This window comes from Erpetoichthys calabaricus, chromosome 18 (assembly GCF_900747795.2).
Source record: "Erpetoichthys calabaricus chromosome 18, fErpCal1.3, whole genome shotgun sequence".
NCBI classification, from domain to species: domain Eukaryota; kingdom Metazoa; phylum Chordata; class Cladistia; order Polypteriformes; family Polypteridae; genus Erpetoichthys; species Erpetoichthys calabaricus.
The window spans coordinates 47,372,218-47,390,133 of record NC_041411.2 but is presented as its reverse complement, the minus strand read 5'-3'; the positions used below and the strand labels follow the sequence as shown (position 1 = coordinate 47,390,133).

Here is a 17,916-nt window from a genome sequence, read left to right as displayed (position 1 = left end):
GGCGTGTGGTTCGTTTATACCTCGTGTCTTCTCATTAAACTTTTATCTCGCGAATATGTTATTGCAATCCGCAGCGGGAGCGTTTCTATAAACTTAATTTAAACTTACGTTTTACATCGTGCTTTGTTTCCCTTATGAACATGCTTGTATGCTTCACTCACTCCCTTCTCAATTGTTTAATGAATTTTTTGCTCTTCGCTGTTTGCGGCTCTTCCTTGATTTCCCCCTACTTCGTTCTTTTATCTCGCGAATATGTTATTGCAATCCTTAACGGGAGCGTTTCAATAAACTGATTGAAAATAGTTTTGCATTTACCTTTTTAGTAAAAGGCGAGCTTTTAAGCCTGAGAAATCACCCCGTAAATGCACACGTTTAATTGCACATGTGTTAATATGTATGGTTACACAGTATTAAAAGACAGTGAACAACGTCAGTTACCTTTGTTCTCGCGTTTGATAAAAGGTGAGCTTTTAAGCCTGAGAAATCACCCCGTAAATGCACACGTTTAATTGCACGTGTTAATATGTATGCTTACACAGTATTAAAAGACAGTCAAAAATTAACGTCATTTACCTTCGTTCCCGCGTTTGACTCGTGCTGTAAATCTCTTCCTTGTTTTTAGTTCACGTGATTACGTAGGAGGCGTGATGACGCGATACGTGACTCCGCCTCCTCCATTACAGTATATGGACAAAAAATGTGTTCCAGTTATGACCATTACGCGTAGAATTTCGAAATGAAACCTGCCTAACTTTTGTAAGTAAGCTGTAAGGAATGAGCCTGCCAAATTTCAGCCTTCCACCTACACGGGAAGTTTGAGAATTAGTGATGAGTCAGTCAGTCAGTCAGTCAGTCAGTCAATCAGTCAGTCAGTCAGTGAGTCAGTGAGGGCTTTGCCTTTTATTAATATGTATAGATAAATATAAATATAAAACATCTGTCTGCATGTCTGTCCGCTTTCACGAGAAAACTACTTGACGGATTTAGATCGGGTTTTTTTCTATAATTTGCTTGAACATTCCGGGCGATTTTGTGACTTCTCTCATCGTGCTAAGTATCACAGTTCGCTTGCGGTACCAATTTATTTGCGTGAATCCATCAGATACGCAGTGTGCTGAGGGGAGGGGCCCTCCTCACTCACGTGATAGCCTTGTGGCGTATTTTGCCTCCACTTAGCTACCAAACGAGAGAACCACTTAATGGATTTAGATTGCGGTAAGAATCATAGTTCGCTTGCAGAAGCGATATATTCTCATTAATCCGAGGCAGAGGCGAGGGGGAAGCATGAAGTCAGGAGTGGAGAGCCGGGCAGGGCCCTCCTCACTGTCCTGTTTCACTCTTACACGGGCAGAGCTGCAGGTGACCACTAGACAGAGTGAGAGAGTGTGTGTGTGTAATAATATATATATATATATATATATACACACACACACACAAACACAAACACATACACAGGGTGAGCCAAAAAGAAGTACCACATTTCAAATGTTTATTCTACAAAAATGGTACAAGATAAAATGCATTTCATAATGACACAACAAAGGGTATACAAAATAGATTTTTTTCACTGTGTTTTAAAAATGAGGTCTTCAAGGTGGTGGCTATCATTAGTGATACATTCTTCAAGATGATTTCTGAACGCTCGCATGACTTGTTTGGCCATTTCAATGAGAACAGTGCCTATTTTGTTGCGAATAGCATCCTTGAGGGCTTCAAGATTTTGAGGTCGGGGTGCGTATACCTTCGACTTGAGATAGCCCCACAAGAAGAAATTGCACGGAATGAGATCAGGCAAACGTGAAGGCCGCCCAACATTGTCACGCAGGGAGATCAGCTTCCCTGGAAATCTCTCCCACAAAGCTTGCATGGATCTCCTCACCATATGAGCTGTTGCTCCATCCTGCTAAAACCAGGCATCCACCACATCCATTTCTTCAAGTTGGGGCCACAAAAAATTTGCTAGCATTTCAATGTAATGTTCTGAAGTGATGGTGATTGTTGCTCCCCTTTCCTCAAAAAAGTAAGGGCCTACAATGCCAAATTCTGCAACAGGGCAACAAACTGTAACACGCTCACTGTGCAGGGGTCTCTGACGAAGTTCACGAGGATTGGTTTCAGCCCAATTGCTAAAGTTTTGCTTATTTACATAACCATTCAAATGGAAATGTGCCTAGTCGCTGCACATGCCTATGGCATCTCGATGAAGGGTTTGCAGAATGTTTGCACACAACTCTCTACGGCTTTCTCAGTGAGTTCCTGCACTTCCATCATCTTGTATGGATGGAAATTAAGGTCCTCATGCAAAATTCTCCTCAAAGACGTGTTGGAAATGCCTAAGGCAGAAGCATGCTTGCGTGCTTAACATCTAGGAGACTACAAAATTAATGCCCTTACAGCTTGGATGTTTTTGAGCGTTCATATAGTCCGAGGATGACCTGGAGATTTTATGTTCAATGTTGTACCCGTCTGTCTAAATTTAACCTCCCATTGAAGAACTGTTTTCTGATTTGGGACGTCACCGATAGGAGGAATGCTGAAGTGCATTCGGAAAGCACACTTCGTAGTGATGATGGATTCATTGTTTTTGAAATACACTTCGACAGCAAAAGCACAGTGTGCACAGGACCAAGGCATGTTGCCAACTGAAAACTACAAGGTATCACCTAGCAAAGGACCCCCACCCCAACCCTCTCGGCTGCCTCTACCTCGCACAATGACCTCGAGAAATGTGGTACTTCAGTTTGGCTCAACGTGTATATTTTATATAAATTGAACTTAACTGCACTTTGCCTATTTAATTTTGTTTGATTAAAAACATTACATAGACTTTCTATATTTGGTCATCAAACACAGTATTTTTTTCAGTCATTCATCTCTAGTAAGCACTACCGCTTAGCTTACTAAAATCACTGCATATTATCAAAACAAGAGCATTACTTAATAAGAATGTTCAAGCACCATAATTGTGCTAAAGTATATCAAAATTACAGCATTAAAAGTTTAGTTTTCTGCCTCGAATCACCTTTTCTATGCAGCAGACATCTTCAAGTCCTTTATAAAACTGCTGCCTTGTACTTAAATGTGTAGGAATATATAAAAGACCATTCAAGGTTGTTTCTTGTCTTACTCTTAACACTGCCTAGATATGTTGAGGACACCTTGTCAGTAAAATGTGTTATGCAGGTTCATAAAATAACTGGATGGATGGATGGTTTTGGAGCAATGGGATAGAAGGACCTTCCAGTTTAGGAATCATCTTTTGTAAACACAGTGAATGAATTCTTGTTTGTTGTTTGGAGAAAAGAGATAGCAAAATGTTAACTGGAATTGTGCACTGTTTCCTTCATTGGCTGCCAAAAAATTTATCAGACAGGCAAGTTTGATCTTTTCAATTTCAACACTGCAGTACCACACATGCCTTATTGCCTTGCAATATTATTACAAATTCTGCCAGTACAGTAATCCCTCGCTACTTCGCGGTTCACTTTTCGCGGATTCACGACTTTGCGGGTTTTTAAATACAAGTGATTGCCTGCCTATCGCGGAAGTTATGTTCCAGACCCATCAGCAACAGGAGAAAATCCGCGATATAGAAAGACCATATAAATAAACATTTTTATAGTTTAAGCCTTAAAATACCCATCCCACATGCTTTAAACACATGTAAACTTATAAAACACACTTTGTTAACACATATGATATGTGGACGTCGGGCTAAGGATATGAGTAACATCTCACTATTATAAAACATTTTAACTTCACGCAAGACAAGACAGTGAGACATGAAAATTGGTGATGTACAGGCTTAAAATTATTGACACGCAGAGTGACAAGCAGCACAAAGCCAGCACAAAGTCCACTTCTCCTTAGCGTTCATTCAGCTCCCCACCCCCTTGACAATGCGAAGTGGCAGGAGCGTACTGCGCTTCCGGGGAGGGGGGGTTTGAGCGAAGGTGCGTTCAGCTCCCACACCCCCCCCCCCCCCCCCCACACACACACTCCTCCTTCCGAACGCGCAGAGCGACAAGCAGGCATTTTGGCAGAAGCAGCACAAAGTCCATTTCTGCTCAGAGTGAGTTCAGCTGCACCCCTTCACAAAGCGAGTGCAGACACATTGACGTCTGATCGCTGCGTGCAGTGTGCAGTGTTGGTCTGAGGTGTTTAAGAATGTAGAAAGTGTTTAAGAGCATAGGAAGTGTTTATAAGAGCGTGGGAAAGGTTAACAAGAGAGTGAGAAAAGTTTATAAGAGTGTGGGAAGGGTTTATAAAGCCTTAAAATATGTATAAATAATAAAATAAATATAGGTCGCTACTTCGCGGATTTTCACCTATCGCGGGGGGCTCTGGAACGTAACCCCCGCGATAGGTGAGGGATTACTGTAATAAAGGTATTGACCAATCAATATATTGAACAAAAACTGAAAAATTCTACAAGCTTGGGATCATTACAGCATCACAGTACTACCTACAGAAAAACATTAAGTATGCAATTAGTCAGGAAATCTGCATTTAACAAGAAGTATAAAGTACACATTGCTTCCTGTTATTTAAGTTCTGTATTTCTGGAGAAAAGTGCAAAGTGCATCTAAGGTTCTGAGAAGCTTCTATGACAAACATTTCACATAATAGAGTTGATGTTATTGCATAACTGGTGTTTGTTATTTAATAAAATATGTGGATTTATTGGCATAGATGCGGTCAACTCTTAAATTTTCATAATTTCTTAATGAAGTGGTTTGTTTTATATTGATTTTTTTGAAAGAAGTAATGAATTTCACATAAGCAAGAGTGCAAAATTTGTGTTTGTACTATTAAAATATTTCTATTAAGTGTTCTAGATCAGTGGTTCCCAATTTCCATCCTAGAGGACCTGTGGTTACAGGTTTTTTCCTACTTGTTTCACAATCAGAAAGTAATTTTACCTTGAATTCATTTTTAAATAGTTAATATTTTATTTTTTCTTTTCTTATTCAGCATTCAAAAAACAACAGTAGCATGAGATTTACATTTATAATAAATTTAGGAAAATCTGAATATTTGTCATTGCATTTTGTCATTTTCCTATTGATTCATCTTTTAATCTCCTATCATTGCATTCTAATAATGACAATAACAATGAATGAAGTGGAAATCTGGACAGACAACAGAGAATGGTGAAAGACTGCAGCTACTTGAGTATAAGACCTATTAGTGCACTCATTAGTAAATAGTGGCTAGGACACCTGGAAAACTGGAAAGAAAATCATGATGAGGATGATCAACATCTTTATTTTTAAGATAAAAACATTAAATTATATTCATGTAATATACAGAAGTGTCTACTAATACAAAATTTAGAAATCCAGTTGTCATTTTTGTAAACACAGAGGCTAGGAAATACCAGCTTGTTTAATTAATTTATGATTCCAATTCAAGGTAAAAATTGTTGGGATAAAAACCTGCAGCCACAGTGCGACTTCAGGACTGACTTTAGGAAACACTGATCTAGATAGTTCACTTTGAGAACTAGTAACACTTAAGGAAGGTTTCTTAAAATTATGTTGTATTTCAAATTGAGTGACTTAATTTTAAAATAATGTTTTTATTAACTGGTTACTCATAATTTATCTCAACCTTGTTGACTATACTAGCCAGGTAAAATTATAAGACAAAAATAATTATCACTTTTGCTTTGTTTTTTTGTTTTGTAAAATAAGATTTTTTTTCTTCACATCCCAGAACAGACAACACATTAAATCGCATTGTAACAGATGACCTTATATTTTCTGATGTAGCAAATGCTAAAATACTCTTTTAGATTTAGTAGTATGTAACATCCATTCAGTGTATATAAATAGTCTTTAACATGGTGGCAAAGTGTTGGAACATATTTTTACTCTCTCTGTTGCTACATCTTTTAGAAGAATTGCACAACAAAGTAACAGGGGATTAAGATACAATTTCTGCACCAGAATATGGCACCGTACTTGGTTTAGTAAGTGATTAATACTTAAGGTAGCAAGAAAATACAAACAATTTTTAACATGAAATACATGAATTTTACTTTGGCTAAATACAAAACGTTTAGGTATAATATTTAATGCTAATCTAACCTTTTGAATTCATGTTTTCACACTAGAACTCACTTTATGCAGCTGCAAACAATGTCAGTTAAATTTATATCAAGAAGAGTTGCCTAGTTGTTATACTGTTCAGTTGATTTAAAAACAAAAGCAAAATATTAACTATGATCATATACCTCAACTTCTCAAATCTAAACACTGACTTTCAATTAGGTTTGTTTAGTATAAGTTAAGCTTTAAGACTTGGGACAATTTTACCTTACAGAGCTATTAATTCTGTATTTCAGTAAATACATTACAATCATAAAATGCATGACTACTAAAATTCCCAAGATAAGTTATTCCTCTGTAAGAGACACGTTTTAGATAAATGGTTAATCAAACTCTGAACAGATCTATTACTGCTAGAGTCATATCTGCCAGAGTTTCAAGTCAAAACTATACTCTTATTAAATCTAGTGTTGAGGCTATTCATATTTATTTTAATAACAACAGAAATACAGATTCTTAATAAACCTTACCTATTCTATTATTTTTTTGGTGACCTATAATGTCTTTTGAAACTACTGAGAATTGTACAAGATCCTGATCTGAACAGGACATTAAAAGATATTTAAGACCGTCATCACACTGACTTTAACCTGCACCCAAGTACACTGCACAAAGTTTGCAAAGGGGCTGGATGGTCAGATTATTTGATATGCTTTTTCCTAATGCACATGGACCCCAAAAGTTTGTTTAAAAACAAATTAAAAAAACAAAAAAAACAATCTGCTGTAAACTGGAATTTACTTCTATCCAACATGCCTTGTTTGAATGTTTGCTAGTATTATAGGTGTATATTTTTATACACACACACATAAATACATTTTCTTTTGTGGTATATTTTATCATGATATTTTGGGTGTTTTCTTGTTCTGTTTTATTTAGACCGACACATCTGTTGATAATTTGCAAATGATTACTGCTAAAATCAAAAGGCTAAATGATAAATAAAAATAACTTTATATTAATATATACTATAATAAATATAAAGGCAAATTTTGATATTTACTGTTCATTCAAGGTACATTTATGAAACAATACAAATGAGAGTAGAAGACAGAAATGCAATATATCAAGTTTTAGTAACTTCTAAATTATAACCACTCATAATATAATGAAAATGAAAATGTAACCTCTAACTTTAGAATGAAAGGCTATCTTGCTAATGTACAACGCATTAACTGGATGACAATATATAAAAAATGATGTTACTGATGTTTTTGCTGTTTACTTTAGCATATGCTCATATGAAACTGGTTACTGCTAGGAAAGTAATGGAGAACTTTTTAATACTTATGTCCCCATTTTTACCAATCGGTTCGTCTGCACTGGAGAAGAGCTTACAAATCATTATAAAACATATTTAAAATGGTATGCTTCACATACTGTCAAATTCAGAAATTTAACTCACAACATAAAATAAAAATAAAACAATCAGTTGATAATTAAAAGAAAAAAAATAAAATGACAAAAGAAAAAAGTATGTGTATACTGTAATACCTAGAAAACAAAATCATTCCAGTGGTACTGTAGCTATACTGCTTAGAAGTATATGAAAAACACAATTAAATTTAGGAATAACAAAAGGAAAAATATAGACGAATATCACTAAAAAGATTATAAAAAAAAAGTTTTTCAATATTTTAGTTGTATGAGAGTAATCAAGTAGGATGGGAGTTGCTTTAAGAAAAATAACTAAAAACATGAAAAAGGAAACAGTACAACTTAAATTCCTATTTTGCTGATGGTTTTATTCTGGAAACTTCCTATTAGCTTTAAGGAAAGTTAGCGAAACACTAAATGATGTGATGGCTATAGAGTGAAAAGTACTAAAAGAAAAAAATGGCTTAAAAAAAAAAAAAAAAAACCAATTATATATATTTTATATATAATGGGTGACCGAGCCTTTGCAGCCGCTGCTCCACGGCTCTGGAATGCCCTACCAGAGAGCCTGAGAACACAGCAGCTAAAGACTTTTCTATTTAGGAAAGCATATTAACAAGAATGCTATAATTATTGTTGTTTTATCTGTGTTTTTATCTTGCCTTTGTTTAATCTTTTTATGTTGCACTTTGAGATTTACTGCTAATGCATTATTATTATGTTAAAATTTGTTAAAAAAATGATTGAGCCAGCTTGATTAATAATTGGCCATTTACTGCAGCTTAAAGTGCATCACTGACAATTTAATGGAAACAAATACTCAAGATGACACAGACAAAAGTCTTATGGGTGTATTAGCAAACAATATGGTTTTAGACGTTTCACTAATGTGATAGAATTTTTGTAGGAAGAAACAAATGAATTTGATCATAGAGGTGCTTATATTATTATCTTCACTACGATACCGTATTAGAAACAAATGACTGCAGTATAAATACTGTAGTGGAAATTCAAGGTACAGTTTGTCACGGGATGCAGATTTGATAGTGACAAAAAAGCGAGCTCCTCAGCGACAAAAACATTTGACAATTTTATTGAATATTTATATATGTTATATAGTAAAAGGACATAGAATTACAAAAGAATATCAAAAGATGAGCAACTAGAATAATTACTGAACTACTAGTACAATATAGTAGTGTTTAAAAAATTATGGAAGGATCATGTATAGCAGAATAATAGATTAATTTCAAATTAGTTCAACATTAAAATACAGGCATACATGTAAGTTGAATTTACATAAATGCTACAAAGTATTTATTCCACACATTTAATTATACAAGTTACCAAAATTGTGTAGATAATAATTGTACCTTGGAGATATTCATATTTTAGCTTTATTATATTTTTTTAAATAATAGAAGAAAAGGAATTGTCAATCTGTTGAATGTCGGTACAGCTGGTCTGCCCCTATTATTCTTTTGAAATAATTTGCTTTTTCCTGTGTCAATGATTAAAATATTTTTGGAATGTGACACACTGCAATATACAGTGCATCCAGAAAGTATTCATAGCGCCTCACTTTTTCCACATTTTGTTATGTTACAGCCTTATTCCAAAATGGATTAAAATCATTTTTTTCCTCAGAATTCTACACACAACACCCCATAATGACAACGTGAAAAAAGTTTACTTGAGGTTTTTGCAAATTTATTAAAAATAAAAAAACTGAGAAAACACATGTACGTCGCTTGTGACAATGTGTCATAATACTTGTTCAATATGCAATTCAAACAGGTATTAAAATATTTTATTCTTTTTTGATACCTCGACCAATACATTTTCCAGATGTACTTTACCCATTTTAGTGATGAATGGTTCCAAAATCTATCATAGCAGCTGATGTCCAAAGGCAGAACCAAACCAAGAACAGAATGCCAGAACAATGCAGTGTACATGCAGATAGATAGATAGATAGATAGATAGATAGATAGATAGATAGATAGATAGATAGATAGATAGATAGATAGATAGATAGATAGAGATAGATAGATAGATAGATAGATAGATAGATAGATAGATAGATAGATAGATAGATAGATACTTTATTAATCCCAATGGGAAATTCACATTCTTCAGCAGCAGCATACTGACACAGTGGACTAATTTAGAGCTGCCAGTCAACTAGCAATTACACCTCTGAAATATTGGTGTAAACCAGGGTACCGAGGGATAAGAAAATTCAAAAAGTGAACACTGTAAGTCAACAAAGATAGTGCCCAGGCAAGGATTCCAACCAAAGACTATGAAGCTGTAACAAACCAGGGCTAACTAGTACAGCACCATTCTTCCCATAATTGCTTAAGTGAATATAAAAAAATACACAGAAGACAATAAAACACTTTTGTTGCATTTGAGATCATTTTTTATTTGAATGAATTACCCTGTAAATAAAGCAAAAACACACATGCAAGATGTTTTATCACATCTTGATTTCTCAATATAATATCCTGCATAACACTGTTAAGATATCAACATGTTTAGCAGAAGGGAAAAAAATCAATGTTATGCTAACACTATATAAATGAAGCTTATGTAACTCGGATTGTTTGATTACAGAAAAATGGCATACAAATAACTGCACTGAAATCATTATGCTTCTTATATGCTAACAGTTTTGTAATACTCCTGTTATTCTTTGTGTTTCCATCAAATAGATTACTCCACTAATACACTCAGAAAATAGAGTCTTTTCCTTATTAGTTAACAGTATTTAAGAAAGCTTTTGTCACTAACTTATTCTGTGTTCATAGAGTCCTCTTTATATCTTAGTTTTGGTGTCTAACTTCTGACCTCAGTTTGATTTTCAGCTTATTTAGTCTTAATTGTTTTCAGTGAATCTGTGTAATGTTTTTTTTTCACAGATGCAATATATACAGGTTTCACACTTCTGCAGAAAACTAGACCTCCATTACACTCAGGTGTCAGCCTCACCATTCTCTGATTAAAGAAAGCCGACAAAGAGTATTTTTAACATAATTTATTTTGGATAATATTTTAAAGCCAGCTAACATTATATATACTGGTGGCTTTGATGAATAAAAACCAAAAAGTATAATTTTAATCAGCCATGTGTGTATAATGTAAGTATACAAGGAATGATAACATTTAATACCTGTACTTTGCAAGGTTTCAGTAATGCGGACAGGCCACAGATTAGTATATTAGTATCAGGGAAAATGGTTACCTCGAAGCATTTAACATTAGCAGTACTGGATACTTTCCAAATGAAAGAAAGCATTTTAATTTTGCACATTCAGAATGAAAACTAAATGCATAAACATGCAGTTTCAAGCCTACTTTTTAACATACACTATGAAAATCCAAAATTAGAATCAACAGCTTAAGTGATTTCTATATATATAAAAAAATATATATTTAAAGGCATATATTAAAAATGTTAAACTACACACTTTGAACAGTATCAACAAAGAAATATCTATCCATACTTTTAGTGTGCCTACCTAGACTAATTTTAATGCTGTATAATAGTCAAATAATGTATTAAAATTATAAAGTTTTATTCTAAATAATATTTTTCACAAAGTGAATAATAAAATAATACAAAGAAAAAGATAGAAACTTTTTCCAATAAAATTTTGTTCCGTTACAAATTTTCTTTCTCAAATCCTGTTGTTTCAGTCACACATTTTAAATAAAGTAATTTCCGTGCATGTTAAATATTGTAGTTTAAACACACTTGAAATATACTGGTGTAAATTCTATTTGCTGAATCAATTTTTGCCTTAATTTTATACAACAAAAATATAACTCTTCAAAACTTCAGATTATATACAAGGGATGATCAAAAAGATTTAAGTCTGAACCAAAAAGTGGTATTCCACTGAGATTATTTTGTAAGTTAAAGACTCATTTCTGTGTACTAAAAAAAAGCCAAGCAAAATGACACCTTTAAATAAATTAATTACATGAATCTTGCATTTGTTTTATTGTGTAATTTCTTTGTTTTGTAAACAAATCAATAAGGATACCAAAAACCACAAAATCAAGTTTCATAGCATCATGGAATATCTAATGTTAGTGAACAATATACATTCACTGAATATTCACGCCTTTTAACTTATATGAGGACCCATCCCCCTTATATCATTTTTGATGATGCTGCAGCTGCAGTCTATACTCATTATAAGCCTCAAACCAATCAATGTTACATTTACTTTCATTGCTATTTTTAGCACTCAATCATGGAAGGACTTAAGACTTCTAAGGGTTAAAATTGTTGGACTGTCTTCTTTTGTTAATTGAGTTTTCTCACCATTAAGATAGCAATATACTGTGCAATAATATCCAAATAATGCTTCATTGCTTTTTGCAACACAGTTTGCACCAACACTGCTTTTATTGTGAAAAAAGGCTTATAAATAATGACAAAAGTTGTTTTCATCAACTTTCAAGGCTTAATAAACTTCCATTACTGCAGAAAAGCTGTAAGTTATTAACTCATTTCTTGTTTCCTGAAAACAGTCTTTTTGTATAACTACATTAGTTTTCAGTTTTTTGTAACCTAAACTTTATTCTTAATTTAACCTCTGGCAGTTTGCCACTTACCTTTATACAGTTTCAAGTTATTCACTGAACTTGAACTATTTAAATTTCAATAAACACTAGAAAAATAGGAGTGTTCTAAACTAGTTTAGTATATTCAAGCACAACCAGAACAACAAAAGGGAGGTAAAAAACATTTTCTTTTAATATACAGGAAACATAACTAAACTCAAAGTAATAAAAATCTAGTTATTGATCTATTTTTAACCCATTTAATTTAGTGACACTTAGAGTCAGAATCTATACCAGCATTGTCAAGTGCAAGGGATCAAAGAAAAACTCATTCCAAAAGCCAGAGACAGGGCCAACTTAAAAGATAAATTTGGTATTTACAAGACAAATTATTTCTTCAGAATCATGATATATATTAGTTTGCTCAATGAAATGGTATTATAAAGGGAACATCAACTTGAAAAATACAAAACTACGTTACTAATTAATCTAACACGTGTGTCATGGGATGTGAAAATGAAATACTGTAATAATTCAGGCATAAAGAAAATGCAAAATATACAAATATACTGTGACGAGGGCAGGATTACAAATAAAAAGGAAAATAATACATAAATGCATATTTAAAAAAAAAAAAATCGGACCCTGCAGCTGCTTGAATAAAAAGTAAAGTACAACTCCTGATTAACGAAAATAGGCCAAAAGTTTTGTACCTAATATTTTTATGAAAAAATGTGGTTGACCCAAGTAAAAGCGTACTCAAGTTATCGTGTTTACACATATACTGTACATAGACATAATTCCAACAATGGTATTATCGGACTCGGGGTGGTCTAAAACGTCAAGATTCATCAAAATCTCAAAACGGAATTTTTATAGGATTCCAATACTTTACCTATACTTCGTATACGAGAATGTTACAAAGTTAACATTAACTTATGATCAATACTGTTGAATTATTTCGCAAAATATTAAGGGATTATGATTTTTAGCATACACAAAGAAAAAAAAATAATATTTTACAGAAAGTGTTTTCAGGAGCTGTGCTAAAATTAAATATAATTAAAAAAATTGGATGATTTTGGACAAAACCTAAATATTCCTCTAAAACTCTGCAACTTTAAAATGTAAAAATGTTTAAAAATTCCTATTCTTTGTATTTTATTTTATAATCAAACGCAAACTGATAAAAAAAATCAAAACACAGCATCACTGAACAGTAAATCAGTTTATTATACTCAAACTGAGGCTCAGCAAGGACACTATTTTCCAGAATTTAACTTATTATATGCATGTTTATATACTGACTGGAGTCTGTTATCATTTTAAACATTACAGTTTCATAATAACACGAAAATGTAAACATAAACATAAAGTCGGCGCAACTGTTGTTAAACACACACAACAATAAATATGCTGTTAACTCCACCTCCGTGAACCTGTAGGTTTCTTACCCACTCGTTTGCGCGATGGTTGAAAGTATACAGGGCCACCTGACTAGCCACATCTACGATCCTGTTAATGCAGCAGTCGAGTCGCTGCAGAGCCGCCAAACTGATATCCAAACCTTTTGCAACACAGCTGTTTGTCCCGCTGGTGGAAGAAGACGGAGCACCTCCTATACCTGCGTAAAACAGGATAATAATTGCCGTTATTCATAATCATAGATTGTATGTAATTTCAGGCAATTTCTACAAAATATAAAAAAAAAAGTTCATAGTTGTATTTATAGAGAAGGAAAAAGTTTGAGGAGTTAAGCAATTCCTCCCCCTCACCAGAAGCGCCTCGACCAGTAGCCATCTTCCACTTTGAAAGCTGAAATAAATACGCAGGCACTGCTATCCGCTCACAGGGCCGTAGAGCGAGTCTAAATGTCGAGTGCGGAGAACGTCGATCGATGGTAGGAAAGCGTACTGAAAATTAATCAGCACCTCACAGGTATCAGATTGCCAATACTACACACCCACATATATAAGTAGTCAGTTGAGGAATTATGTGTCAGGTAATAGGAAAATGTACTTATAATTTAAAAATATAATGCGGTCATTTTTAATTAAGCAATCTGTTAATTAAAAAAAAAAAAAAATATATATATATATATATATATATATATATATATATATATATATATAAACATTAAAGCAGCATTAATGGGTAATTGTTTTATCTCATTGTTGATTGTTTTATACTTTCTGTATTAATATAAAAAGTGTATTCATGAGCTGTGCCAAATCTAAACAAATGTGTTTGTAACACATTTCAACATTGGAAGAGCCATTACCTATTTTTTCATTTAATACAATAAGTCTGTATCTTTCATTGTGCTCTATGATGTTCTTTTTTATTGCAGCTTTTATTTTGTCATCGCTTTTCTATACTTGTTTACAGGCCTGGTCTTAGGTATTATGGGGCCCTAGGCGAAAGGGGGGTCCAGGGGCCCCCCTGGAAGCTCTGTGATATATGTGAAAATTAGACCAAGGAGTCGATCCGGGGCCCCCTGGACGCCGGGGCCCTAGGCGGTCGCCTACTTCGCCTATTCCTAAGGCCGGGCCTGATTGGGACAAATAATGCTGTAGTATATTTAAGTATATATGACAATTGCTCACTCGGACAATTTGTTTTGGGGGCCCCCAAGAAGGCGGGGGCCCTAAGCTATAGCTTGTGTAGCTTATACGTCAATCCTGCACTGCTTGTTTATCCAGTTCGGGATCACAAGGGGGTCAGAGCCAATTTGAATAGAAATAGAAGGAAGCAAGAAGAGGTGCCATTTTGTTATGTTATTCTTCAGTTAATACTGTGCTCTTCTTGTATTCTAACACCAATGTGACAATACTACTTACTAATACTACTACTACAGCTACAGAAGACTGTAGTAATAAATTTAAAACTTGGTAGTGCTCATTCACAGGCAGCACAGAGAAATGGGTAGAAAATAAAATTTTAAAGCACAATACTGTCAGATTGACTGCCACCTACGTGAATGTGAACATGAGCAAGTTCTTTAATCTATCTGTGTTCCAAGTGTGAAATAAAAATGCATGTGTAAATAACTGTAACATAGTAATCTTTTGACTCCTCTTGGATAAACCTCTGCCAAACATCATGCTCTGAACCCAAACATATATTAATTTTCTTTAGCCACATATTCGATTACAGGGTCTTATGGGATCATACCATCTTTTTAACATTAGGAATAAGGCATGAACCAGCCCTGTATGAGGCACCAGTCGATGATAAGGCATATTTCCTTACAAACACACACACACACACACTTGAAATTATTTATATCAAGCCCTTTTAGAATCTACTCATCCTTAACGTGGGAGGAAGGAAGAATGTTCAAAGAAAATCCACATAGTCATAGGAGGAGAAGGTTGGGAGTGTACACTGATGCAGCGCATTGCCACACCCATCACACGACAAACCATACTATGATCCAATATTAGGACTTGAGCGCTGCCGTGCAACGGTTGACACCTCAGCACCACACTAGTTTGAATGGAGTGGAACAGGGAGCACAGGTAAACTTTGTAGACAGTGCCTGGGCTAGGTCTTAAGCCCACTATTATCCACACCCAATAACTGTAATAACAATAATAAAAGCAGTAAAAATATAAAAATATTAATAATAATTTAATTGTGTTCGATTTTTTTTTAACAACAGGCAGTAACTTGATAGCTAAGGTTATGTGTGTATTTAAGTACAGCTCGTATAAGCCTTGTTCTTTTAATATGACTTTCACTTAAACTTGGATCTGTTGAGCCCTCTTATTGAAGTGGTTTGTAACCTAACCTAAAATGATAGAACTGGGGTGCCTGTGAGCCCCAAACATGAAGACACAATACCGTCTCTCATGTCCTCTTGGAGCCTCCCATCTGGGTAAGGAACCTTCCCCTCTCAGGATGCCTATCATCTATCTATCTATCTATCTATCTATCTATCTATCTATCTATCTATCTATCTATCTATCTATCTATCTATCTATCTATCTATCATATATACAGTACATATACACATACATATATTAAATGCTAATTGTTGTCTGTCACATAAAAAGTTGCCAGCTGCTGACCTTGAACCTTGATCTTGATTCTAAATAAGAGCTTATAACATGGTATCTGTAACATGACCCAAAAAATGGCGGCGTAAGCTACCTCAGGCACATAATTTGGCATTAGGTCTTTCTTGCAGAAACAGGTGGCATGGCAGCACACCCTACCTGACAGAAAAAGAGCAGCGTCATGGGCAGGCGGTATTGATGGCCATACATGACCAAAGAATTGGAAGTGCAGGTTCCCTCTGCTATGTTACCGAGCTTTGGGTCTTTCAAGTGGCGAGTGGCGGCACAGCTAGGGGACATTGCTGACAAGAAAAAAAGTTTGCAATCACGAAGGACATCTGTCAGGAAAAGGGCAGCAGTGACATCAGATGACAGTGAAGGGCACTGCACAGGCCTACTGACTGGCACAACAAAGTTGGTGGTACCCTCAGCAGGGTGACCTGGGGTGCTAGGTTTCATGGGAGGCCCATGAACCACTTTTTTCGAGGACAGGATGTCTGAGTGTTTACTTATATTTTTTTTAATTTGGCTTGTGTCTTTAATTCATACATTACTGTTACTTTGGTATCATGTGTGTTACTGGTAATCTACCCTGAAGCTTTTCTCTAAGTATAACTTTGCCAGCTGAATGAATCTTAACAGAAATTCTGGATTTTGACTGACCCTCCTTGTTATTGGCTCCTGTTACAGCCATCTGAACCCACTCTTGTTAATCTTTCATATGTTGCATGATGTGGTAAATCTTGTTGGTGGGTCCAATGCACACACACAAGAAAACTGACTCTTAAGTAGTTTAGGGAATCTATTTGGTACTCTTATGTAAGCAGAACAAAAGAAAGTTGAGCAAGTGCAATAAGTGACAATTGCATATGCATGGGTGTTTATGATATTTTTGTCTTGGTGTTCTATTGTTTAATCTGTTTAACCCCTCTGTCTCTGCTCCAACCACAGGACCCTGTGACGTCACTCAGGAGCCTGCAGCTGGAGGTGTGAAGAGCAGAGTTTTGGCATAGAATTCTCAAGAAATAAACCATTCGGTGGACCTAAAGGACTAAAACATTAGTTTATTGGATAAATGTATGTGTTCATGTAAAGGGAGATATGGACGCTTAGCATAATATCATAAACTAATGAGTATATGACTTTAGTAACAATAGTCCAATTTATGATTTCTACAATTGTGCCATAGAGGAGACCTTTCCTAAAACTAGTTACACTGCATGAGCATTTACCTACTTAATATTTAAAATTATTTTCATATTAAGCTGTAATGGATACTGAGATGGGAAGAGCAAAGTGTGCACCAAATAGCAGTTAAACCCAATGATGGGCATGTTGTATGTAACAAAGACAAATGGTCTGCCCATACCTCAGGAAGCCTGTTCTCCCTAGTTGCACCTTCCCACTGTTACAGAACAGAAAGCTTTTATTGTCATTGTAAAAAATTACAATGAAATTGAGAGCACCACTCCAGCTGGTTACAATAAAGCAAACAACAATACTTCTGTATAACAATCTGAAACACATAATACACACAAGAAGAACATTAAAAAAAAGTTATTGCACTTAAGGATATTGCACATTTAGTCCAGTTTATAGATAACAGTATATTATATGTAAACACTTATACTTAAGACAAAATGAGATCAAAGATGAAACCAGTAGTAGTACAATAAATAATAATACCATTTCATTGGGGAGTAGCTGCATGAGTGCACTGACCAAAAATTGTTTAACCTGCCTTAATTTGCTTATTTTTGTTCAATGTATTTATGGCCATTGGAAAG

The 17,916-nt window shown here is 34.7% G+C and overlaps 2 protein-coding genes across 2 annotated transcripts in view; one reads left to right on the top strand and one right to left on the bottom strand.

Moving 5' to 3' along the window:
• dcp1b (decapping mRNA 1B) overlaps positions 1–14,005 on the bottom strand; it is a 191,758-nt gene extending 177,753 nt beyond the window's left edge. Inside the window, exons 1-2 of the mRNA XM_028824370.2 lie at positions 13,844–14,005; positions 13,523–13,692 (exon numbers count right to left, since the gene is read on the bottom strand). Coding sequence (XP_028680203.1) covers positions 13,523–13,692; positions 13,844–13,868 — 195 coding nt within the window. The 5' untranslated portion in view covers positions 13,869–14,005. The remainder of the gene's footprint in view (positions 1–13,522; positions 13,693–13,843) is intronic.
• Positions 1–17,916, top strand: part of cacna1c (calcium channel, voltage-dependent, L type, alpha 1C subunit) — a 1,063,887-nt gene that overhangs the window by 115,639 nt on the left and 930,332 nt on the right. The window lies entirely within an intron of this gene.